Source organism: Chlorocebus sabaeus, chromosome 12, assembly GCF_047675955.1.
Source record: "Chlorocebus sabaeus isolate Y175 chromosome 12, mChlSab1.0.hap1, whole genome shotgun sequence".
In the NCBI taxonomy this organism is placed as follows: domain Eukaryota; kingdom Metazoa; phylum Chordata; class Mammalia; order Primates; family Cercopithecidae; genus Chlorocebus; species Chlorocebus sabaeus.
The window spans coordinates 78759609-78784890 of NC_132915.1; the positions used below are offsets into that span (position 1 = coordinate 78759609).

The 25282-nt window shown below is 47.0% G+C and overlaps 3 protein-coding genes across 5 annotated transcripts in view; 1 reads left to right on the forward strand and 2 right to left on the reverse strand.

Moving 5' to 3' along the window:
* Positions 1-4682: 4682 nt before the first annotated feature.
* ACTL7B (actin like 7B) lies at positions 4683-12085 on the reverse strand. The gene has a single exon (XM_073021823.1). The coding sequence runs from the start codon at positions 8320-8322 to the stop codon at positions 7075-7077; it is 1248 nt and encodes a 415-aa protein (XP_072877924.1). The 5' UTR covers positions 8323-12085; the 3' UTR covers positions 4683-7074.
* A 2841-nt stretch (positions 12086-14926) lies between these two features.
* ACTL7A (actin like 7A) lies at positions 14927-16459 on the forward strand. The gene has a single exon (XM_007968486.3). The coding sequence runs from the start codon at positions 15028-15030 to the stop codon at positions 16333-16335; it is 1308 nt and encodes a 435-aa protein (XP_007966677.1). The 5' UTR covers positions 14927-15027; the 3' UTR covers positions 16336-16459.
* Positions 16460-20001: 3542 nt separating this feature from the next.
* Positions 20002-25282, reverse strand: part of ELP1 (elongator acetyltransferase complex subunit 1) — a 67087-nt gene continuing 61806 nt past the window's right edge. For 2 of the 3 annotated variants that reach the window (XM_007968482.3, XM_007968483.3), the window contains exon 37: positions 20002-20124. In XM_007968482.3, the coding sequence (XP_007966673.1) occupies positions 20024-20124 (101 nt within the window). In that variant the 3' untranslated portion in view covers positions 20002-20023. Of the gene's footprint in view, positions 20125-21376; positions 21924-25282 lie in introns of those variants that run through there. The other variant, XM_007968484.3, reaches the window with a different exon arrangement.

The window sequence follows — 25282 nt, forward strand, 5'->3', positions numbered from 1 at the left end:
AACCTCAGGTGATCCGCCCTCTTTGGCCTCCCAAAGTGCTGGGATTACAGGCTTGAGCTGCCGCACCCAGCCTCTGTAGATTGTCTTTTTTTTAGCTTCATTTAAAAAAATTAATAGATTTTAGTATTAGTCCATTTTCATGCTGCTGATAAAGACATACCCAAGTGTGGACAATTTACAAAGAAAGAGGTTTAATTGGACTTACAGTTTCATGTGACTGGGGAAGGTCTCACAATCATGGCAGAGAGTGAAAGGCACTCCTTACATGGCAGTGGCAAGAGAGAATGAGGAAGAAGCAAAACCAGAAACCCCTGATAAACCCATCAGATCTTGTGAGATTTATTCACTATCACGAGAGTAGCATGGGAAAGACCAGCCCCCATGATTCAATTACCTCTCCCTGGGTCCCTCCCACAACACATGGGAATTCTGGGAGATAGAATTCAAGTTGAGATTTTGGTGGGTATCTCATGTCCTCACATTTCAAAACCAATCATGCCTTCCCAACAGTCCCCCAGAATCTCAACTCATTTCAGCATTAACCCTAAATTCCACAGTCCAAAGTCTCATCTGAGACAGGGCAAGTCCCTTCAACCTATGAGCCTATAAAATCAAAAGCAAGCTAGTTACTTCCTAGATATAATGGGGGTACAAGTATTGGGTAAATACAGCCATTTCAAATGGAAGAAATTGGCCAAAACCAAGGGGTTACAGGGCCCATGCAAGTCTGAAATCCAGCAGGGCAGTCAAATTTTAAAACTCCAAAATGATCTCCTTTGACTCCAGGTCTCACATCCAGGTCATGCTGATGCAAGAGGTGGGTTCCCATGGTCTTGGGCAGCTCTGCCCCCATGGTTTTGCAGGGTACAGCCTCCCTCCTGGCTGCTTTCACAGGCTGGCATTGAGGGTCTTCAGCTTTTCCAGGTGCACAGTGCAAGCTGTCAGTGGATCTGGGGTCTGGAAGATGGTGGCCCTCTTCTCACAGCTCCACTAGGCAGTTCCCCAGTTGGGACTGTCTGTGGGGTTCTGACCCCACATTTCCTTTCCGCACTGCCCTAGCAGCGGTTCTCCATGAGGGCCCCACCCCTGCAGCAAACTTCTGCCTGGCCATCCGGGCATTTCCATACATCTTCTGAAATCTAGGCAGAGGTTCCCAAACCTCAATTCTTGACTTCTGTGTACTCGCAGGCTCAACACCACATGGTAGCTGCCAAGGCTTGGGGCTTCCACCCCCTGAAGCCACAGCCTGAGCTGTATGTTGGCCCCTTTCAGCAACTGCTGGAGTGGCTGGGACACAGGGCACCAAGTCCCTAGGCTATACACAGCATGGGGACCCTGGGCCCAGGCCATGAAACCACTTTTTCCTCCTGTGCCTATGGGCCTGTGATGGGAGTGGCTGCCAGGAAGTTCTCTGACATGGCCTGGAGACGTTTTCCCCATGGTCTGGGGGATTAACATTAGACTCCTTGCTATTTATGCAAGTTTCTACAGCCAGGTTGAATTTCTTCCCAGAAAATGGGTTTTTCTTTATTATCACATAGTCAGGCTGCAAATTTTCCAAACTTTTATGCAAACTTTTATGCTCTGCTTCCCTTATAAAACTGAATGCTGGCCGGGTGCAGTGGCTCACATCTGTAATCCCAGCACTTTGGGAGGCCGAGGCAGGTGGATCACGAGGTCAGGAGTTTGAGAACAGCCTGGCCAATGTGGTGAAACCTTGTCTCTACTAAAATACAAAAATTAGCTGGGTGTGTTGGCATATGCCTGTAGTCCCAGCTCTTTGGGAGGCTGAGGCAGGAGAATCGCTTGAACCCGGGAGGCGGAGGTTGCAGTGAGCCAAGATCACGCCACTGCACTCCAGCCTGGGTGACAGAGCAAGACTCAGTCTCAAAACAACAACAAAAATAAACAAACAAAAAAGCAACAACAACAACAACAAAAACTGAATGCCTTTAATAGCATCCAAGTTAGCTCTTGAATACTTTGCTGCTTAGAAATTTCTTTCACCAGATATCCTAAATCATCTCTCAAGTTCAAAGTTTCACAAATCTCTAGGGCAGGGGCAAAATGCCACCAGTCTCTTTGCTAAAACATAACAAGAGTCACCTTTGCTCCAGTTCCCAATAAGTTCCTCACCTCCATCTGAGACCAAAATGCTATCAGCATTTTGGGCAAAGCCATTCAACAAGTCTCTAGGAAGTTCCAAACTTTCCCACATTTTCCTGTCTTCTTCTGAGCCCTCCAAAGTGTTCCAATCTCTTTCTGTTACTGAGTTCCGAAGTTGCTTCCACATTTTCGGGTATCTTTTCAGCAATTTACTGTATTAGTCCATTTTCATGCTGCTGATAAAGACATACCTGAGACTGGACAATTTACATAAGAAAGAGGTTTAATTGGACTTACAGTTCCACGTGGCTGGGATTACAAGTGTGAGCCACTGTGCCCAGGCTATAAAGTTAATTTCTTAAAAAGACCTTGGGGCTGGGCACGGTGGCCCATGCCTATAATCCCAGCACTTTTGGAGGCCATGGCCGGGCAGATCACCTGAGGTCAGGAGTTCGAGACCAGCCTGGCCAATATGGTGAAACCCCATCTCTTCTAAAAATACTAAAATTAGCTGGGTGTGGTAGCACGTGCCTGTAATCCCAGTTACTCAGGAGGCTGAGGCAGGAGAATTGCTTGAACCCTGGAGGTGGAGGTTGCATGAGCTGAGACTGCGTCATTTCACTCCAACCTGGGCAACAAGAGCAAAACTCCATCTCAAAAAAAACAAAACAAACACAAAAAACAAAAAGGACCTTGGGCAAATAACTCTTAGGGCAAACTTGGTAACAAACATTTTGGGGAGAGAGATCAGACTGCCTGGACGGTGAGGAAAACAGGATCTTGCCATGTGGAAGTGGTAAGACTTCACCACTTGATGTCACTCTAATGCTTATGTCTGTGGAAGGTTCCAGCAAGACAAGTCTCTTCTTTGCTAAAAGATTGGCATTTTTAACTTTGAAACCTCAGGATAATGACTATGAAATTATATCAAATTTGTTGTGCATGATTTGAAAGCAATTTTTATATGTAAATTTTTCTTCTTGGGAAAGAGATTGATAATTTTCAGAAAGGTAAGAGACAAGGGCAAAAAGTCATTGTGGAATCTCAAAACTTTGATTTAGCACAAGACTTTGGTTTACCAGATAGGTGACCTTGCACAAGACTCCTAACCTCTCCAGCCCTCAGTGTCCTCACCTGTAAAATGGGGGGAAATACTGTAATGTCCACCTCACAGACTGGGAATAAATGAGTTCATTTGGCATGTACTAAGCACCAACTCTGTGCCATACTCTGCACCAGACTCTGAGAAAACTAAAATGAGGGAAACACAGTTCCTGCCCTCAAGAAGCTCTGAGTCTAACCTTAGGGACAAATATCTAAGAAGTGAATATATAAGATAATGGTCAACAGACACTCTTTGGTCTCTGCCCTTCAGTGTAGTATGTTATCTGATATCCTCTGGTACCTTGATAAAAACTCTTCTTATGTAGTTTTTTCATAAGGAAAAAATGAATTGTTGGTCTTAATATTTCAATTAAAAGAGGCCTCCCTAACCCCAGTCTCTTCTCCATGCAAACCTGCTCCAGAGGAATGCTGTTGTTGAGAAGGAAATTGACGCAGCTAGAATGCTCTCCATTGCAGGTAACAGATACACAACCCTAAAGGACATGAATGATGAAGTTGAATGCATGGCTCACAGAACTGAAATACCTGGGAGTGGGTTCAAACTCTAGGCATGGATTGATTCGGAGGTTCACTTTGTCCCCAGGGCACCAGCTTTGTTTCTCTGAGCTCCACAATCCTTGGTGGGTCAGTTCCAAGCTGGCTTCTTTCCTAGTAACAAATGCCACAGCAGTGCTAGGACACACCCTTCAACTTCACATCAAGCTTCCAAGCAAAAAGCATAGGATTCACTCTCCAGGACTCTACTGAGATCGCATGTTCACCCAGAACCAATCATTATGACCTAAGAGATGGATGTTCTGATTGGCTGAGCCTAAATCACATGCTCTGCCCTGGTGCTGGAAAGGAAGTCAGTCCTGGGTCACATCCGATGCGCATGCAGAAACCAGGAGTTATGGAAAGGGATAAGAGGAAAGTTGGAGGCATCAAATATTCTACCTCGGGAATATGAGCTAGTTCCAAGTGTGATTCCCGGTCTGGAGAAGGGACAAGCGGGTGGAGGTGGGGCTCCTGGTGTGTTCTTCATAAGCTTCCCTCCTCCTTTTCCTATACCAGCACCATCTTTAGAGAGAGAATTCAACTTCTTTCTTCCTAAGAAACATACCTGTAGAGGTGGCCAGTGTGCTCACCCCTCTCTGTGAACATGGAAAGCCTCAATTCTTCAGATAGAGACCACGGGCACCACCCTCCTCAGCCCATTCCCACTCTCCCACACTACACTCCTATGTCTTTGCTGCCTGGCATTTCCAAGTTGCAAATTCCTGCCCATTCTGCAGAACAGGAAATTCCTACCCTTGCCTCTTTCCTTGGTTCCCACCTCCACTCTCTTTCTTCCAGAATCAGGTAGAAATCTCTAGTCCCTGTAGTTCCCCTATCATCCTCTTCATTTGCACTGAGCGTATGCATTTATATTCTCTACTATGACTCCATGGACTCTGAGAAGGGAGGGGAGATAAACACACAGGGTCAGGGGGTCATCTTAAGCTAGAAGTCACTGACCCGTGTTTTTCCACCAGAAATAAATCTCCTGCTGAATCCTTTGGTTAGCTTAAATAAGTTCATGTCAAGGATCTAGCAATTTACTTACTGTTTTTACGACCCCTGCCACATGAAGGATGCTTTCAAGGAGATGACCAGGTGGTGAAGGGACTGAAGCTGTGACTAGAGGCAGGAGAAGGTGCTGAGGATGTGTGGGAGTGGGGTTCACATGTAGCACTTACTGCTTGTGTGATTTGGGGTACATCACTTTCCCTCTATAAGCCTCAGCTTCCCTCTCTGTATTTCATCAGGCTTTTTACGATCACTTGGGTTGCAAGCAACAGAAACTAATGCTAAGGAAGAAGTTGTGTTGAAGCCACAAGTATATATGAAGACATCAGTGTGGCAGGGACGTTGGCAACCTGGAAAATGCAGCCCCACAGAAAAAAATTCACATTTAAGAAAACACTTGTACACTGTGATGGCCAAACAAAACGTTTATTGGCCACCTTCAGCCTCCAGGCTTCCAATCTGCAACATCCCTCTACAGGAAAGAGTCCAGGTTCCATGCCTGCTGCCAAGGCCCTGCTTGACCAGGGGTATTCAAACTCCAGGCTAGATGCCCAATTCTGGACAATGGGGAAGGACTAAAGAGCAGGGCCTTAAGTGATAATGACTGTGTCTGGTTCTTGCCCAAGTCTGCAGCCCCCAGCACTGGGTCCAGGACAGAGGCAGCCTCATGGGGTGCCCCAAATCAGGACCCTTTGCTTATGGTGATGACTCAGCGATATTTAAGTCTCAGCCCATCCCAGACTATGCAGTTCATGGATGTCTGATCCCATAGATGGCACCAACTGGGTCATGAACTCCATTGGAAGGTGAGGGTAGGGAAGGGAGCAGGAACCCACTCTTCTAAGTAGGCAGTTAGTCACCAGCTGAAATCTCACAAGCCTCCACAGCCTCTCCCTCAGCCCCAAAGCCAGTAAGTGGCCACCATGCCCAGCAACTTCTCCATTTACAGCATTCCAATGCATCACCACTACCTTCTCGCCACCATGAACACTTAGCTTAGACCTTCCCTCCCTATCAATGTGGTCCATTAGCTGTGTGTGATTGTCAAGGGTAGACACTGTTCTGGTCATTTCTCAGTCCCCAGCACTGGGCCTGGCCCACAGTAGATGCATGGTAAGTGCTTTGGGTTGTTGACTAACCATTAAGAACCATGTTCACCCTTCTGGGAATAATCTTGATGTGGATCAGGAGACCTGGGCTCAACCACTGGCATTAGGCTGGCCCTCTCCTCTCTGGTCCTCAGTTTCCCCATCTCTTTTTGTTTTTCTATTTTTGGACATGGAGTCTTGCTCTGTCACTCAGGCTGTAGTGCAATGACGTGATCTCAGTTCACTGCAACCTCCACCTCCTGGGGTCAAGTGATTCTCCCACCTCAGCCTCCTGGGGAAGCTGGGATTACAGGTACCCACCACCATGACCAGCTGATTTTTCTATTTTTAGTAGAGACAGGGTTTCATCATGTTAGCCAGGCTGGTCTTGAACTCCTGACCTTAGGTGACCCACCTGCCTTGGCTCCCCAGAGTGCTGGGATTACAGTTGTGAGCCACCACACCCAGCCCAGTTTCCCCATTTCTATAGCAGGGAGAGGACCCGATTTCTAAAGGACCTTCTGGTTCCTCTGACATCCTCTGCGATCAGCAGCTCTGCTTTGTAACTCTGGAAAAATAGCTCCAATTTTGGTTGCAGTTGAAAGGGGTACACCCACAGATGGGTAGAAATGGCGCTTCACACTCAGGAGATGCACTGGCACAGCCTTAGGCTCCCATATTGAGGGTGGCAGGCACTAGAGGGAGGTTAGGGAACCTGGAGTGATCAAGCAGTGTTAAGGTTGGGAGTACTTGTGAGCAGCAGAAACAAGAGACTGGAGTCAGACACCCAGCTGTGCGTCTCCTCCAACCTACTGCTAGGTGACCCAAGCTAGTCCCTTCATCAGAGCCAACCCCCTTAGTTGAGCGAGCGATAAGGAATGTCTGTTGGATCAGGTTTTGAATCTGGAGGTGCTAATAAAACAGGAGGCCACTTTCTAGGCCCTGAGATGATGTCACCATCATGAGGCAGGCAGAGGGGGTGGGACCAGTATGGTAGCCCCTTCCTTACAACCCACACCTCCAGTGCAAAAGGTGCTGCCACTTCTAAGCCCGACTCCCCCCAACCCTCTGCTATCAGATTGAAGCAAGAAACCCAGACTAGACAAGAGTCATTTCAGAGTAAAGCTTTATGTGAAATTCTGTAAATGTGTACAGAGTGGCCTGCGGCCACCTGTGCTGAAGGCCTTGTCTGTGGAGATGCCGAGGCTCAGCACTTGCTGTAGATGGCCATGCTGCCCCGCTCCTGAAACTCTTCCTTGCTGACCCAGAGCTGTTGGAAGGCCTGCAGGGAGGCCAGGATGGAGCCGCCGGTCCACACGGAGGTCTTCCTCTCAGGAGCTGCAGCCACCGCAGGGCTGTCCCCGGGGCAGAGGAGGCTCAGCTCCCTCTGGAAGCGCTCGGGGAAACCGTCCAGCATGGTGCAGCCGCCACACAGCAGCACGTTGGCGGCCATCTCCTCCTTGAAGCCCGTGTCCTGGCAGCGGCCCAGGCAGGCAGCCGTGAGCTCCGGGAGGCCCGGCTGGGTGCTGCCCGCCAGGGAGGGCTGGAAGAGCATCTCAGAGCAGCGGAAGCGCTCCTGGCCAATGGTGATGAGCTTGCCGTCCGGGAGCTCGTAGTCCACGCGCAGCTCCTCCGGGACCAGGCCGAACTCCTCCTCGGGCAGGAAGGCCGCATAGCAGCACTTCTTCTTGATGTGCTCTATGATGTGCAGGTGGTCGTCCGTGAATGCGTGGCCTGCCTCGTTGAGCAGCTGCATCAGGTAGTTGGTGAGGTCACCCCCAGCATAGTCGGCGCGGCTGGTCAGGCCCGGCAGCACGTCGCCCTCGGAGATGGGCACCACGTGCGAGACGCCGTGCCCGCTCTCCACCACCAGCCCCGAGGTCTTGCCGTACGAGTAGATGGACAGCAACGACTGGGACGTCACGTGCATAGCGGGGATGCCGAAGGTCTCGAACATGAGCTCTGCGTACTTCTCCCGGTTGCTGCTGGGGCTGAGCGGAGGGTCGGAGACCAGCACAGCGTGCTCCTCGGGGAGGATCTTCATGGCCGTGCGGAAGATGTACTCCCAGATGTCCTGCACGCAGTCCCAGTCCACCACGATGCCGTGCTTCAGCGGGTTCACCAGCTTGAGAGGTGTCTCCGTGTTGAGCAGCTCGTGGCCCACCAGGGTCCCCTTGCGGGTGTCGCCAGCGTCGGCCGCCTCGGGGCAGCGTTTTCCCACGGTGGAGGAGATGAAGTAGGTGGGCCTCGGCTCTCCCGCGTAGCCGCACTTGCAGTACTGGGAGCCCAGGTCGATGACAACCGCCTTGATCTTGCGCACCTTCCTGGGCTTCATCTTGAGCTGAGTGGCCGCACCTGTGTCCCGGAGGCCGGCATCAGAGCCTGGCCGTGTTCCTGCCTCTCCAGGGTCACCCTGAGCCGTGCCCAGGGCCATGGGGCTGTTCCTTGTCGCCATCTGCCTCTCTTGCTCCCCTTCTCACATCCACAGCCTAGAGCTCCCTGGGGAGAAATGAGACACCCCCCCACACCCCCAGTAGTGCCATGGCAACCACCTGGGATTGTGATGTCACTCAGGGCTGGTCCATTCAGGCAGTGGGGGAGGGCTTGGCTTTGGCCGACACTTGGTGTGTCACCCCCATCTCTGTAACTCAAGTTTGCTCCAGGACAGAGCACGAGTCGGGAGTTTTAGAAATCCAAGCACACTGGGGTCTCAGAGGTTTCTGCTCAACCCCCTTGCATTTCCATGCCTAACCTGCTCACTACTGGACACCTTTCCTCTTCTGCCTCTTGGTGGAGAGGGCCTAAGTATTTGAGCCCCTCCAGTAAGGCAGGCTCTGCACTAGGTACTTCACTTGTGTTGTTCTGCAGGTAGGCAGAGCTGAGGAAATGAGGCTCAGAATTCTAAGGACTTGCCCAAGAGCAAACAGCACTTGGGGTGTTTGTACCTTAACCCAAATTCATCAAACTCCAATGCACCAGGCCCCCTTGATGGCCCCAAGAGTTCTTTCCTCCCTTCATTCAACATTTACTGGAGTATGTGGTAGGTCCCGCCCAGTGCAGCCTGCCAGTGATAGATGATAAAAACCCAGGCCACCAGCAGTGCCCAGTCTAGACAAGAAAATGGAATGGGTGCCGGTGGGTTTGCAGGAAGAAGTCTACTTGGAGAACTCATTTGAGACCGGCAGTCAGAAGGTGCTCTAGAGAGGAGGTGATGCTTAAGTTGAATCCTGGAAGAGGTGTAGGTATTTGTCAAGTAGTTAAAAGGAGGGGAAGACATCTCAGGCAGACAGCACAGCTTGAGCAAAGGCTCAGATGGAGGCACAGTGAAGAACTTCCTGCAGTGAAAGTGTTTGGAAAAACAGATGAAGCTAGAGAAGTCACAGAGCCAAATAGAGAGGGCATCAAATGCCAGGAGTAGGTTTAGACTAAACTGAGGAGAGCCAGGGAATCTATGAAGACTTTAAGCAGGGGAATGATCAGATTTGCCCTCTAGAAAAATGTTAGAAAGGGCCAGGCGCAGTGGGTCACGCCTGTAATTCTACCAGCACTTTGGGAGGCCGAGGCGGGTGGATCACGAGGTCAGGAGTTCAAGACCAGCCTGGCCAAGATGGTGAAACCCCATCTCTACTAAAAATACAAAAATTAGCCAGGCCTGGTGGCGGGTACCTGTAATCCCAGCTACTTGGGAGGCTGAGGCAGAGAATTGCTTGAACCCAGGAGGCAGAGGTTGCAGTGAGCTGAGATCGCACCACTGCACTCCAGCCTGGGACAAAGACTCTGTCTCAAAAAAAAGAAAAAAAGAAAAAGAAAAATGTTAGAAAGATCGGCATTTGGCTGTAATGTAGAGAATGGATGGGAGGGGCAAGACTAGAAGCTGAGACCTGAAAAGAGGCTATTGGAGAAATTCGGGTAAGACTTGAAGGTGGCCTGACCTAGGGCTGTGAGAGTGTGGAAGCGAGGAAGAGCCTGGTTCTAGAGAAATTTAGAAAGTAGAATAGAATCCAATCTGTTGTTTCCCCAACCATCCCTCACTTTAATCCAAGCTCTTACTCTGGCATTTGAGGCCTTCCCTCATGGGCTCCTGTGATGTGGGATGTGAGGCAGAGGGAAGGATGATTCCCTTACCTGGACCCGAGCAAAGAAAGATGGCTTGTCATCTAGAAAGGACCAATTCACTAGAGTGCCAGAGGGACCTGCAACTTAAGCTGCCCCTTCCCACTCCAAAAATCAAAAAGGCAGATTAGGGCTTTGGTGGTGAAGAGTCAAGAAAAAAAGGGGAAGAGCAGCAACTGGACCTGAGGAAGTTTTCTGGGAGAATTAAGACAAGCAGAGGTGCCTGAGGAATTGATTAGGCAACATGCATGGGGGAAAAAGAGTTAAGAAATACTGCCATGGAGCGTGTAAGAATGCCAATAAGGAACGTGTGGGGGTTTTTGTTTGTTTTTGAGACAGAGTTTCGCTCTTTCACCCAGGCTGGGGCGCAGTGGTGCAATCTCGGCTCACTGCAACCGCCACCTTCCAGTTTCAAGCGATTCTCCTGCCTCAGCCTCCCGAGTAGCTGGGATTACAGGCGCCTGCCACCATGCCTGGCTAATTTTTGTGTTTTTAGTACAGACGGAGTTTCACCATGTTGGCCAGGCTGGTATTGAACTCCTGATCTCACAATCCACCCGCCTCGGCCTCCCAAAATGCTGGGATTACAGGTGTGAGCCACCACACCCAGCCTGCTGAACTGTTTCTTGGAACGTGGCAGCATTCAACTATATTATTTGGGTAACAACTTTCTAAGGGTTACAATTATGAACATCATGACCCAGAAATGCCCTGTGGTGGGATCATGAAATCACAGAAGCTCAGGATTGGACCCTTCAGTTCCCTCTAGAACATCCCATCCAGCAGTCTGACATGGACAGCTTACCCCATTTTGGCCAGCCACGAGTGATAAATGTTTTGTCACACTGGATTGGCATGTGTACCTCTCTCTGAAGCCATTAATTGGTCTTGCATCTACTCTTGAAGTTCTATGGAGCAAGCAAATTCTTCCACGACAACTCTTAGGCTATTTAAAGGCAGTGCTCATGGACTGCCAGAGACTACTTTTTATCCATTCCTTACGGAAAGGCAATACAGAGCAGAGGGAAGACCAAGGAACTGGAATCCAAAGACCTGGGTTCAAACACAGATTTATTATTTATAATCTGTATGACTTTGTGTAAACTACTTGAAATGTTGTTTGAATGTGATCACCATATTGCTATGTCCCCTGACCAATTTGACCCATATCCATGGCCTCCAGGTTTCTGCCTTGAGCTGCTAAGTGGATGGTGGTAACACAAACACACACACGGAATGCAGGGGGAGGAAGGGAAGGCATGTGCGGGGAGAAAATGAGCTCTATCTGGGGCATGCTGACTTAGAGATGCCCAAAGGCCACTAGGCTGTGGGACACTGGGCTGGAGCACGTGGAAGGGGAAGCATTCGGATCCAGACTTGCCTGCTCAGTAGCACATCTCCCCCTGAAGACAGCTCCTCTCCCTTCCACCTCAGGGAAATGGGCACAGTCTTGGGACCTGAGTGTCCACACTGGGGTCTGAGCTGTGAGAAAGCAGCTCAAAGTGCCTGTTTGGCAAGGATCTTCTTGTTGAGAGTCCTGACTCAGGGTTCTCCAGCATATTCAAGAGTTGGAAAGGCTGTGGTGGACTCCAGTAATTTTTAAGAAAAACTACAGGTGATTCATGAGAAGAAACGCCACGCCAGATTTTCTTTTTTTCCCTCCCATAGCTGCTAAACTTCCAGGGGCCTGGCTCACCTCTCCTCCAAAGGTCAAGGGTGGGTAGTGTCTCAAAAATTGAAGCCAGGAGCCAGGATGCACCTCAGGGAGAAGTGTGTTCTTTAATCTCATCTTTCCATGTTCTCTCCCTCCACTATAGAAGAGAACCCCAGGGTTGGCCAGGCGCGGTGGCTCACACCTGTAATCGCAGCACTTTGGGAGGCCAAGGCGGGCAGATCACGAGGTCAGGAGATCGAGACCATCCTGACTAACACGGTGAAACCCCATCTCTACTAAAAATATAAAAAATTAGCCAGGCGTGGTGGCGGGTGCCTGTAGCCCCAGCTACTCAGGAGGCTGAGGCAGGAGAATGGCATGAACCCAGGAGGCAGAGCCTGCAGTGAGCCAAGACCCCGTCACTGCACTCCAGCCTGGGCAACAGAGCAAGATTCTGTCTCAAAAAAAAAAAAAAAAAAAAAAAAAAAAAAAAAAAAAAAGATGACCCCAGGGTTGCTTTCAAAAAGGGGTCATCCCATGGTTTTTTTGGTCTTGAGCCAGAGGACTAAAAGTAGGTGTGATCCCATTAGAAAATGTGGCCCAACATATTTTGAGCAATATAGGGTGCCGCTCCCTACAGGGACCTCAGTAGGGACCCCAGGGAGCCCACACAGACCTTAGCTGATGACAGTTGTGGGGGGCTGTGTGCTAGGCAGTGGAGGTTTGGGGCACGGTGTCAACAGTCTCTGCATTCTTCCATCATTACCACTAACCGTGTGCTGACCCACAGAGGGAGAGAAGAGGCACAGAGGGTAACAGGAAGCTTAGGGGAAACAGGGTTTTGATTGGGGGTACCCAACATGTGAAACTGAGAGGTGAAGAAAGGGAGGGCAAGTGTTTCGTTGGCTTTTGCTCAGAGAATGTGAGGGGAATCCCTATGCTCAAGGACCTTACAGACTAGACAGAATAACTGCCTTACACTAAGGCATCACCTCTTCCACACACAAATGCAGAAAGGGCAATGACAAATGATAGATGGGCAAGCCTGGGCAGCCCAGGAAGAGCAAACGAGTCAGAGCATGTCAGGCTTGGAGTGTATTAGTGAAGAGGGAGGCACAGGACAGGTGAAAGGGTCCTCCAAAGGTGTCCACATCTTAATCCCTGGGACCTGTGAGTATATTCACTTTCATGCCAAAAGGGATTCTGTGGATGGGATTAAATGAAGGAATCTGAGATGGGGAGAGTATCCTGAATGGCCTGGGTGGGGCCAATGTAATCACAAGGGTCTTTATATGGGGGATACAGGAGGGCCAAGGGCAGAGAAACAGATGTGACAACGATAGCTGTAGTCTGAGACTCTCAGTCTTTTAAGATGGAGGAAGGGACATGAGCCAAGGAACACAGGTGGCCTCTAGGAGCTGGAGAAGGCAAGAGGAAGTATTGTCTCCTACACCTCCAGAAGGAATACAGCCCTAAAAGAACCTTAACTGTAGTCCACTAAGAAGAATTACGAACTTCCGACCTCCAAAACAGTAAGATAATAACTGTGAGTTGCTTTAAGCCACTACATCCACGGTAATTTGTTACAGCACAAACAGGAAGCTAATACAGGCTCTTCTAGGAGTCCAGGTTAGTGAAAAGGTACCAAGCAGCTATAGATTTCTCAAAATTCAAGTAGGGTTTGGGGAGAAAAAAATTGGAGGTTTTTAAATTACATATGCCTTTGGTTACCATATACAGAACTTTTGAAATAAAGTCAAACAATCTGAGTTGTCCATGCAAATCCCTGAACAGCAGAGGCAATTAAACTGTTTTTCAGGCAGCCAGGTATCGAAAGTACTTTCCTATTTTTCCTTCAAAATTCCATGCCATGATCTCACCCACTAACCAATGACGCAAGAAACTGAGATTTTGTCCCTGGGATGACACCTTGCTGCCCCCATCAGATAGATAGTCACAAATCTCATGAGACTGGACTTGGTCCTTTTCTTCTCTCATACCCCAAAGGAACTGAAAGAAGGACCCCATAGCCTCTCTAAAGGAGAAAGCCCATTATTGTGGTGACTGCCTCTTTTATGAAGGGCTGTGATCAGGTTCAAGGTGTGGCATCACATAAGGCTGGATTCTGCCCTGAGTGTGGCAGGCATCCACACCAATGTGTCCAGCTTCAGAAATGGCATGCAAGATGGTGGACAAGCAGCCTAAGAGATGCATACTAGGTCCCATCAAGCTGTGTCCCAGCACATCCTGGGGAGGAAGCCACAGTCAGGAGAGCTTGGCTACTCCTGGTTGGATATCCTTGGATGAGCTATGCACCTACAAGCCTCAGTGTTGTCAGTGGGATTTTTTAGGGTCTAATTTCACTGCCTAGCCAATGACCCTGATGAAGGCACAGTAAGTGTACAAATGTATATCCAAAAATAATTCCTCCTAAGGTTGTTCTAAGTGTCACCCTTAGTGCCCTTGACATAGTCACCATAGCAGCAGAGGATCCCGCTAACATCTAAATCAGATGGTGTCAGTGCTCTGCATCAAATCCTCTAGTGCTTTCTGACCTTATCTATGATCCTCGCATTGGCCAATGAGGCCTACCGTGAGCTGCTCGCCTTCCCCCACCCCATCTCATCTAATTTTCCTTACTCCTTCCATGCCAGCCACATTTGTCTTCCTGCTCCTCCTCTAACTCAAGAGGTCAGCAAACTTTTTAAGGGCCAGTCAATACTTACTTTCATTCAGCTTTTTGGGCAATACAGTCTTCAAAGCCGTGACTCAGCTCTACTGCTGTACTGCAAAGGCAGCCATGGACGATACAAACATGAATGAGCACGGCTGTATTCCAATCCAACAAGCTGGGGACTGGACTGGACTGCAGCCTGCTGACCCCTGATCTAACTCTTCACACATCTGCCTCCAGTCCCCCACACCTGCTGTTCCCCTGACAAACACGTGGCTCTCTCCCTCACCTCCTGCAGGTCTTCATTCAGATGTCACCCTAGCACTGCCACCCTGCTTTTGCTCTTAATGCTCATTTTGGTTATTGTCTGTCACCCCCACCCCCCACCAACTAGAATAAGGGATTTTGTCTGGTTTATTTTTCAGCACCGAATTCCCAGCTGCCTTGTATACAGTAGACACTCAAGAAATATTAATTGAATAAATCAGTCTTGTTACAAAATTTAGGAAAAGGGGAGCCATTTCAAAAACAATATCCCAAATGTACCCTAACACAGGATAAGGGTTTGCAATATCTAGAAAGCCCAGGTCACCAGATTACATCATAATTAGTGATGTCATTGTTGGGAAAATTCTCAGGGTACCCTCTGATGTAGGCCTTTCAGGCCTTGAATGCAGTGGGATTGAGAACTTTCTAAGAGTGGTGCGGCTCTTGACAACATGTGGGCTCCACCGGCAGCAATTATGGGGGATGGGCCCGCCAAGAAGGTGGGTAACCATGCCCCCCTGCAGACACAGGCCCTCCAGACTGCCTCTTTAAGGGATGGTCCAGCAAAGCGGGCCGTGTGGGTCCGCCGCAGGAGTTCAGAGCCACAGGAACCTACTGAATCAAAGGCAGCCAAGGAGAGGCCCAAGCAGGAGGTGACCAAAGCAGTGGTTGTGGACCTGGGCACTGGCTACTGTAAATGTGGCTTTGCCGGCCTGCCAAGACCCACCCACAAGATCTCAACAATGGTGGGCAAGCCCTACATGGAGACTGCCAAGACTGGGGATAATCGCAAGGAGACATTCGTGGGACAGGAACTCAACAACACAAACGTTCATCTCAAGCTGGTTAACCCTCTGCGACATGGCATCATCGTGGACTGGGACACAGTGCAGGATATCTGGGACTATCTCTTCCGACAAGAGATGAAGATCGCCCCGGAGGAGCATGCGGTCTTGGTTTCAGACCCACCGCTGAGCCCACACACCAACAGAGAGAAATATGCTGAAATGCTGTTTGAAGCCTTCAACACTCCCGCGATGCACATCGCCTACCAGTCGCGCCTGTCCATGTACTCCTATGGAAGGACCTCCGGCCTGGTGGTGGAGGTTGGCCATGGCGTGTCCTACGTGGTCCCCATCTACGAGGGTTATCCTTTGCCCAGCATCACCGGAAGGCTGGACTACGCAGGCTCTGACCTGACAGCCTACCTGCTAGGCCTGCTGAACAGTGCGGGAAATGAATTCACCCAGGACCAGATGGGCATCGTGGAGGACATCAAGAAGAAATGCTGCTTTGTGGCCCTGGATCCCACTGAGGAGAAGAAAGTCCCTCTCAGTGAGCATACGATCCGCTATGTGCTGCCGGATGGGAAGGAGATTCAGCTGTGCCAGGAACGGTTCCTCTGCTCAGAGATGTTCTTCAAGCCGTCTCTCATCAAGTCCATGCAGCTGGGCCTCCACACCCAGACCATGTCCTGCCTTAACAAGTGTGACATCGCCCTCAAACGGGACCTCATGGGGAACATCCTGCTCTGCGGGGGCAGCACGATGCTCAGTGGCTTCCCCAACCGTCTGCAGAAGGAGCTAAGCAGCATGTGTCCCAATGACACCCCGCAGGTAAACGTGCTGCCTGAGAGAGACAGTGCCGTGTGGACCGGTGGCTCCATCCTGGCCTCACTTCAGGGTTTCCAACCACTGTGGGTCCACCGCTTTGAGTACGAGGAACACGGGCCTTTCTTCCTCTACAGAAGGTGCTTCTGAACGGCGATGAGGATGGCCACTGCACTGGCAGCGCGTACCCTCGGCGGGGTGAGCGCACTCCCACACACAGGGGTGGAGCCGGTGCTTATTCCTGTAGCATTAAACACCCCTCATATGCCCCTCCTCAGTGTGTTTCTCTACTTCCTGACTTCATGAGAACAACTTCACACATGCGGCATCTGCCTTAAAATATACATTTCCTAAAACAAAAGCAGGAGTAGGGGGAGGATGAACGAAAAAGACATGCATTGTATGTGGATTGCTTAAACATTCACTTGCTCTAAAATTATGCTGCCCCTTATTTTGTGCATTCCCCACTTTAGGAACTACTTTATGGTTAAACTCTGCATGGGGGGGGGGGTGCAATGAAGATTAGAGGGTAAATGCTGTTGGGGCACATAAGCAGTTCCCTTTCCATCAATGCCAGTAGGAAGCATACTGTAACAGTGCAACCTCCCACAAAGCATCAGTGTCCATTGCACACTTCATCAGCAACCCGGACGGACTGGAAAGAGCTGGCAAAGCTGTCTCAGCCCTGCTTTAACAGGAGTTTCTTTTAGTTCCAACAGTCATTTACTGAGACATATCTCAATACCAGTTCTTACTAAGCCATCACGGCGACTGGCTGCTGAAGCATAGCATATTACAAGCAAGGCATATGTATGTGCCTTAAAGAGCAACTCTTTAGAGAACAAGTGCCATACAGATTTCTCTTTTTAAAAACCGAAGTAAGATTGATCTTGGGCTATCAGCAGAGAGGTTAGGGATTGAAGCTACAGTCATTCTCCAGACACTTCAAGTAGTACCTGACCATCTCCCAGCAGACTGGACTCTCCATCAGCCTAAAACACACACAGTTGGAGTCTGGGGTGTGCTCAGGAGAGAGGCTGCTGGTTCTGGGGCTGATGGTATGGGTCTGTGGGAGGCTGCCCTATGTGGGTCATTCTAACCCAACTGGGAGCCCAAAGGAATACAGAGACCCTCAGTAGCCAGGGAAGCCCTTCCAGGGCCCAGCGAACTCTATGGTGTTCCTGCAGGGGGAGTTTGTAATATGAGCACTTTAAATTGGAGATTCTTTAGAAGAGCCCCCAGTACATTCTCTGTCCTGTCTTTAAAGTTCAGAATCTGAGCACTAGTGGGTGCATAAAACAGTGGACGGAACATGGGCTCTGGACTCTGTGGTTTGAAACACTATTTTGCTACCACCTAGGTGTGTGACTTGAGTTTGTCTGTCTGCAAAACTGAGTATGAATGCCTACCTCACACAGCTGATTTGGAAAACAGTGAAAAACATCTGAATACCAATACTAGACTCCTGGAGGTGCTCACAACAGCTAGCTAGTATCTTTAAGTTTCTACCTCTTATGCAGAAGGTCAAAAGTCTCTTACTATAGTCCTTAGTTACACAGGCACTCAAAGGCACGCATTCTGCATTTAGAGGAGAGCTGGCACCTCCACCATCTCCAGGGAGAAGCCCTCCAGAGCCACCCTCACAGGTTCCAGGTTTGCCTACACAGCCTTGAAAGGCCTAAAGGACCTGACCCTGGATCCAGGTCTGGTGAGTAAGAGTATCTGGCTGGTATCGGCAGAGAGAGAGCCACAGAGGGGCATGTGAGGTTCCCATGGTTCAGCACGGATGACTAAGCCTTATGCTGGACTGTCAAGGAATCAGGAGTTGGGGACACTGACCTGAGAGAGAGAGACATCTTTACCTCAGTTTCTGCCCAAACTGCTCTACTGTCAACCCATGATCATTCACTGATGTGCAAGCTGAAGTCTGGTTAGTTCTTAACCTTTGGACCTCTTTGGCAGGGTGGTAAACCCATAAACCACTTCTTAGAATAATGTTTTTAAATGTGTAAAATAAAGTGTATGATTACAGAGGAAACCTATCATACAGAGATATGCTCTATCTACCGATCCCTTTGGGATGTATGAACCCCACGTCACAGATCCCTAAAAAGGCAAGGGTGTTAATGAAGAGGAGAGTTGGGAGGTGGTTCTGGAGGATGGGCGTCTCCAGGCCTTCCTAGGCCTCAATGTTCATTTTTAAATGAAAAAATACCAATTGAAGGCTGAGCAATTGTGCAGTCTTTTTCAAAGCACTTTATAAATGTTCTCACTTGATCCTCCCAAGCATGCCCTCGTAGAAAAAGAGAATTTCCTCAGAAAAAAGCGATAGTTTTACTAAGTATTTGGAACTTACCTTAGCACAGTAGTTCTCAAGTGGGGGCAACTTTGGCCTGTAGCGGACATTTAACAAGGTCTAAAGATATTTGTGGTTGTCATAACAGGGGTGGGAGTATGTACTACTGGCATCTAGGGGTTAGAGACCAGGGAAGTCGTTAAACATCTTACAATGTGCAGGGAAGCACCTCCCAACACCCAAAGAAAGAATGACATGAACCAAAATGACAACAGTGCCATTGAGAAACTCTGCTTAGCTTGATGGGCACACACAAGACTGAAGAAAAGCAAGGCTCAGTGAGACTAAGTGATTTTGTCCAAGACTACTAAGAGGGTTGGACACATGGCCCAAAGCCTTGTTCTTTCCTTTATACCAACCCAAGAACTGTTGTTCTTAAAGGTCTGGGGACTTTAGAGCCAATAGGAATAGTGGTGGAGCAGCCCAGTGCAGGCACAGGCAAGGGCCCAGGGAGCACAGAGAACATAGAAGCACGAGAATCCAAAGCAGGCCTTCAGCACTGCCAAATGTTACCAAATTAGCCTTGCCTTATCTCCAGCCTCGTGAATATGTACAGCTACCTAGCTCTTAACACTTATTTGCAGCCAGTTACTAATAAATATGACAAACAAGAAAGAAGAGCCAAAGACTCCCCAGGGCTTGTCCAGGCGGTGCTTCTAGATAATATGGGAGTACAATAACCAGCACAAGAAGAAGAACAAATCTAATTTTGCTTCTCAAATTTGCAGTCACCTTAGGTTACTAAGCATCATCAGTTTTACTTATTTTTAAAAACACCCTCTTCAGTTATTGCTATGACAAATCTCTCAAATGTGTATGTATATCTACATGCATATATAATTAAATTTAATTTAAAATATGCGGCAGGGCTAAGAAATTGCACCAAGCTACATCCATAAAGGCATATAAAAATTGCTCCTAAGTTTTTTTTTGTTTGTTTGTTTTTTTGTTTTTTTTTTTTTGAGACAGAGTCTCGTTCTTATCCTATCCAGGCTGGAGTACAGTAGCATGATCTTGGCTCACTGCGACCTCTACCTTCCCAGGTTCAAGTGATTCTCCTGCCTCAGCCTCCCAAGTAGCTGGGATCACAGGTGCCCACCACCACACCTGGCTAATTTTTTTTGTATTTTTAGTAGAGATGGGATTTCACCATGTTGGCTAGGCTGGTCTCAAACTCCTGACCTTGTAATCCACCCACCTCAGCCTCCCAAAGTGCTGGGATTACAGGTGTGATCCACTGCAGTTGGCCTCAGTTTTTTAAAAAGCATTAATTTAAAATGCACTTTGAACTGAAGAATACAGTCTTCTGCAAGTTCCCTCTTGAAGTTTAGAGCATCTGAGCAAAGCTATCTGACTCAATGGAATCAAGAAAAGTGAAGGTTTTACCTTATTGCAGCATGAACTTGCTTTGGGACAGAATCCAAAGTTATGTACTTTTCTAAAACTTGACAGAATCTTGCCCCCAAATTAAGCATTCACCACTCAGAGAACGAGTTCTCTCCTTTGCTCATACACTCGGTTTTCCCCCATGAATTCTTCTTGGCTTTGCCTCAATTTGGAAGGTCTCCTCCTGCCTGCTTCTTCTAAAAATGAACAAAATTCAATCCTGCTCAGATGACAGAAACAGTAATTGATAGTAATTTGCATTCAAACAAATTATTTCTTGCTGCTTCAATACATTATTTAAGGAACCTGAATGTCCAGGAAAATTCACACCATTATCAATGAACACATTTACTTCTATTTCCAATCTATCAGCATGGGTCCCTTTACAATTATCCAAAGCAAGAGCACTATAATATATTCAAATATAAGCTACCATGCTTATTTACCCATGCCAAAGAGTGGCTACAAAGTATTTGCAGCCTTTCAATATTGGGCACTTAATTACAGCAAATCCATATAAGTCAAAAAGTAGATTTCAAAAGCAAAGTATATCTTCTTCCTCTTCTTTTTAAAAACTATTATTTTGTGAAAATGTTTAAACATACAGAAAAGTTGAATTTTACAGTGAATACTCCTAGATTGATTCTATAGTTGACACCCTGCTATACTGGGAAAGGCTTCTTAAATCACAATTTTGGCTATGTCACTTCTTTGAGGATCAAAAGCAGCATTTCCTGTTTGTTTATGTACAGTGCTGTAGTTTGGGCATTTGTTTCCCTAAACCTCATGTTGAAACGTGATCACCAATGTTGGAAGTGGGGCCCAGTGGGAGGTGTTTTGGTCACGGGGGCAGATTCTACATGAATGGCTTGGTTCCATCCTCGTGGTAATGAGTGAATTTTCACTCTTATTAGTTCCTTTGAAAGCTGGTTGTTTAGAGACACAAATGGACTAAGATACACAGTAAGGAAGGTCTGGTTCTGATATTTAAAACATGGAAGAATTTTTAATTAGAATGAAGTGGGCGTTTTCTAGACTCACCATAAAAATAAAATATTCTCATTTTGAGACAGTTTTTTTTGGTGGGGGGGGGGTGGAGAATTGAGTAAAAGAGAAGTCAGTAAAGCACCATGAAGAAAAATAAATGAAGTGGCCTAGACGCTAACAAAAATATCTGAGTTAAAGAAACAGCATTTGGAGAACAGAGAATAATTCACAACCATGCACGCCATACAATGCACACTGATCACTCATACCAAACGTGCATGACACTGTTTAGAAATTCTAATCTGTTCCAGCTCTAACATTGCTAACTCTCTAGCAGAAAATACACAGGCAGTAAAACAGTCCCTGTAGACACTGTAATTATAGGAGGCTCAGCCCGGTTATAACTGAAAGCACATGACCTGGTAAGATGTTACAAAATAGCAGCTGTCAGCAAAGGAGGGCTTATAATTTCAAAGGATACTTTTTATTCTGCTTTAGTTTAAGGTGACAAGAAGCCATTTAAGTGATTACATTTGACCAAATGTAGCACTAATAGCCATTGTAATCTTCTCCTCCAATAAAATAATACAATTTAGAAACATTATTTTACTTGTCTTCACACTTTTGAGGTAGAAACCATGAAACATTAATCTCATGATTACCATAATTATGCTCTCAAACAGCCCAAGTGAAAGAACAATCATTCTCACAAAATGATGCCATAATGGTTAAAGCTTAATGTCTTGCTAATGATTAAGATGCACACACAAAATAAAATAGAATTGCTTGTTGTCTGCTGAAGTTCTTGGCAAGGCTAAGGTAAGTTATCATTTTACTCTTTCCAGTTCTCAATAGACAGGCCTCAAAGAGCAAGGGGTGGTAGGACAACAGGAATTAGTGGCAATGGTCTTCTCTGTTGGATCCCTCCTAACTGTGGTCACTCAGTCTAGCAGGCTCAGCTTCCACTGGGTTCTTTTGTTGATCTTTGGTGGTATAAAAAGCTCAGCATCTAAAAGTAAGAAAGGAAGGGAAATTGTGACAGACATACCCTTGTTGGAGGGCGCTGAGGCAGTAACTCCAAACTAAACAAACTAGGCAGGTGGGGTTTGCAGCAATAAGACCATCAGAGCCAGAGTTAATGTGTCTGCTACCCCTGCAACCTCCAGGTCAGAGCAAACACAGCCTGGAGGTCTTGCCCTGAGAGTAGGGACTGTATTTCAACCTCAGGCATGCTCACTCAGTGATTCAAAGTGGAAGAATGTTCTGTATTTCAAACTGGTGGGAGGGGTGGTGGCAGCAGTTACATGGCTCTATACATTTATTAAAACTTATCAAGTTGTACACCTGAAATCTCTGCATTTCACTATATATAAATTCTATCACAATTGTTAAGGAATAGCAAAATGTGGTAGCACATATTCAGTAAGTGAAGTTAATGGACAAAAACTATGATGAAACTTCGACAAACATATCGATCAATAAAGATGCCCCTGTTTTAAAAAAAGGAAATGGAGAGAGAGGGTTAGGAAAAGATCCTGTCATTGTAACCTAAAACTCCCAGGCACTCTTTCACTTAGATTTGTTAAGTCTCTTTTCTAACTAGGAATCATATACTGGAAGCAGAGATATGAGAAAATATGTATATATAAGGATTTTCTTTTTCAGTATTATTTATGATAAACTTCCAGCAGCAAATCTGTACATATGAGCCATACAGGCATGACAAATTACAGTTGATCCTTGAAGGTAGGTTATGGGTGTGGACCCCCGCTGCACAGTCAAAAATCTGCACATACTTTTTTTTTCTTTTTTTGAGACAGGGTCTCCTTCTGTTGCCCAGGTTGGAGTGCAGTGGCACGATCATGGCTCACTGCAGCCTTGACACCCCGGGTTCATGTGATTCACCTCAGCCACCCAAGTAGCTGGGACTACAAGTGTGCACCACCATACCTGGCTAATTTTTGTAGAGATGAGGTTTCACCATGTGGCCCAGGCTACTCTCAAAACTCCTGGTCTCGTTCCACCCACCTCAGCCTCCCAAAGTGCTGGGATTACAGGTGTGAGCCACCACACCTGGCCCCATGTTTGACTTCTGAATCTCCAAAACTCAAGTACTAATAGCTTACTGTTGTCCGGTAGCGTATTGGCAACATAAAAAGTCAGTTAACAAATGTTTTGTATGTTATATGTATTATACACTATAGTCCTACAATAAAGTAAGCTAGAGAAAATATTAAGAAAACAATATTTACTATTTTTTTTTCTTTTTTCTTTTTTTTTTTTTTTTGAGAAAGGAGTCTCGCTCTGTCGCCCAGGCTGGAGTGCAGTGGCCGGATCTCAGCTCACTGCAAGCTCCGCCTCCCGGGTTTACGCCATTCTCCTGCCTCAGCCTCCCGTGTAGCTGGGACTACAGGCGCCTGCCACCTCGCCCGGCTAGTTTTTTGTATTTTTTAGTAGAGACGGGGTTTCACCGGGTTGGCCAGGATGGTCTCGATCTCCTGACCTCGTGATCCGCCCGACTCGGCCTCCCAAAGTGCTGGGATTACAGGCTTGAGCCACCACGCCCGGCCAATATTTACTATTCTTTAAGTGGAAGTGGATCATCATAAAGATCTTCATCTTTGTCATCTTCACGTTGAGTAGGCTGAAGTGGAGGAGGAAATGGTGGGGTTGGTCTTGCTGTCTCAGGGGCGGTAGAGATGAAACAGGTAGGGGAGGTTAAAGAGGAGACAACAGAGGTGGGCACACTCAGTCACTAACTTCACAGAAATACACCATAATTTCTGATGTTTTTGCTTTTCATGTCTCTAAGGTACCAATCCTTCCACAGTTTATTTTAGTTTCAGTGCCCATATCATAGAATAATCTATGTTGTAGAAGAAGCCAAAGGCAGTCTTGAATAATTGGAATCTTTGGAACAAATGTCAATTTATTTTCTGGCACTGATTCTTCTATGTCATCTTCCTCATTGTCTGGCACTGGTTTGGAAGCACTCGTCTCCATCAAGTCATCTTCTGTTAATTCCTCTGGTGTGATGTCTATCACCTCTTGAATTTCTCCAAGACCCTATCTTGACATCCTCCATGCATCACTTTTTTTTTTTTTTTTTTGCCAGATCCACAATTTCTTTCATGATTTCCTTGATAGGCTGTCATAAATCCTGTGAAGTCATGCACATCTGGACACAGTTTTCTCTAGCAGGAATTTATTGTTTTGGGCTTGATGGCTTTCACAGCTTTTTCTATAACAATGATGGCCTCACTGATGGTGTAATTCTTCTAGACTTTTATGTTCTAGCAAGGTTCTTTTCCGTACGTTTGACAATCCTTTCCATAGAGTACTGTTTGTAATGAGCCTTAAAGGTCCTTATGACCCCTTGATCTAGAGGCTGAATTAGAGATGTGTGTTTGGGGGCAAGGAGATCACTTCAACGTCTTCAGTATTGAACTCATGGGGTTTGGGTTGGCCTGGGGCATTCTCCAGTATCAAAAGAACTTTAAAAGGCAGTCCCCTTACTGGCAAGATACTACTTAACTTCAGGGACAAATCACCAAGGGAACCAATCCAGAAAAAGTGTTCTCCTTGTCCAAGCCTTCTTGTTGTGTGGTACAACCAAAAGCCTGGCATCTGGTGTTAATCTTTTCCCTTCCAGGCTCAAGGGTTAGCAGCTTTACAGATAAGAGCAGTCCTGATCATAAACCTGACTGCCTTTGCTGCTGCCTCCTGGAGCTGCTTTTCCTGTTATCTTGATATTTATAAAGCCAAACCTCTTTCTAAAATTATCAAACCATCCTTTGCTGGCATTAAATTCTCCAGCTTTAGATCCTTCATCTTTTTGCTTTAAGTTCTCATACAATGACTGTGCTTTTTCTCAAATCATATTAGTTGTATAGGAATGCCTTTCTCATAGCAATCCTGCACCCACATAAAAGCTGCATTTTCAATACAAGATAAAAAGGTCGTTTGCAAAAAGTACAAGGTTTTCATCCCTGCTGGCATAGCTGCAGTGACAGCTTTATGAATTTCCTTTTCTTTTACAATCATCCTGGCACTGGGTTCATTTATCTTGAAATGGTGGGCAACCACAGCTGCACACCTCAATCTATAGTACGTATCGAGCAAGTCAACTTTTTCTTGTAATGTCATGACTTTTCTCTGCTTCCTGAAAGCATCACTTGTGGTACTTCCTATAGTTCTCATGGTGTTAAATTTAAGGTTTACGATATTACATTAAACATGATAAAAAAATACATGAGAACGCAAGAGATCACTTTTCGCTGCCATATGCAATTAATGGAGACTGTCATGTGCTGCTCATGTGGACATGATTAGTGGTACATGGCATTTTAAGCAGATATTGGTGACACT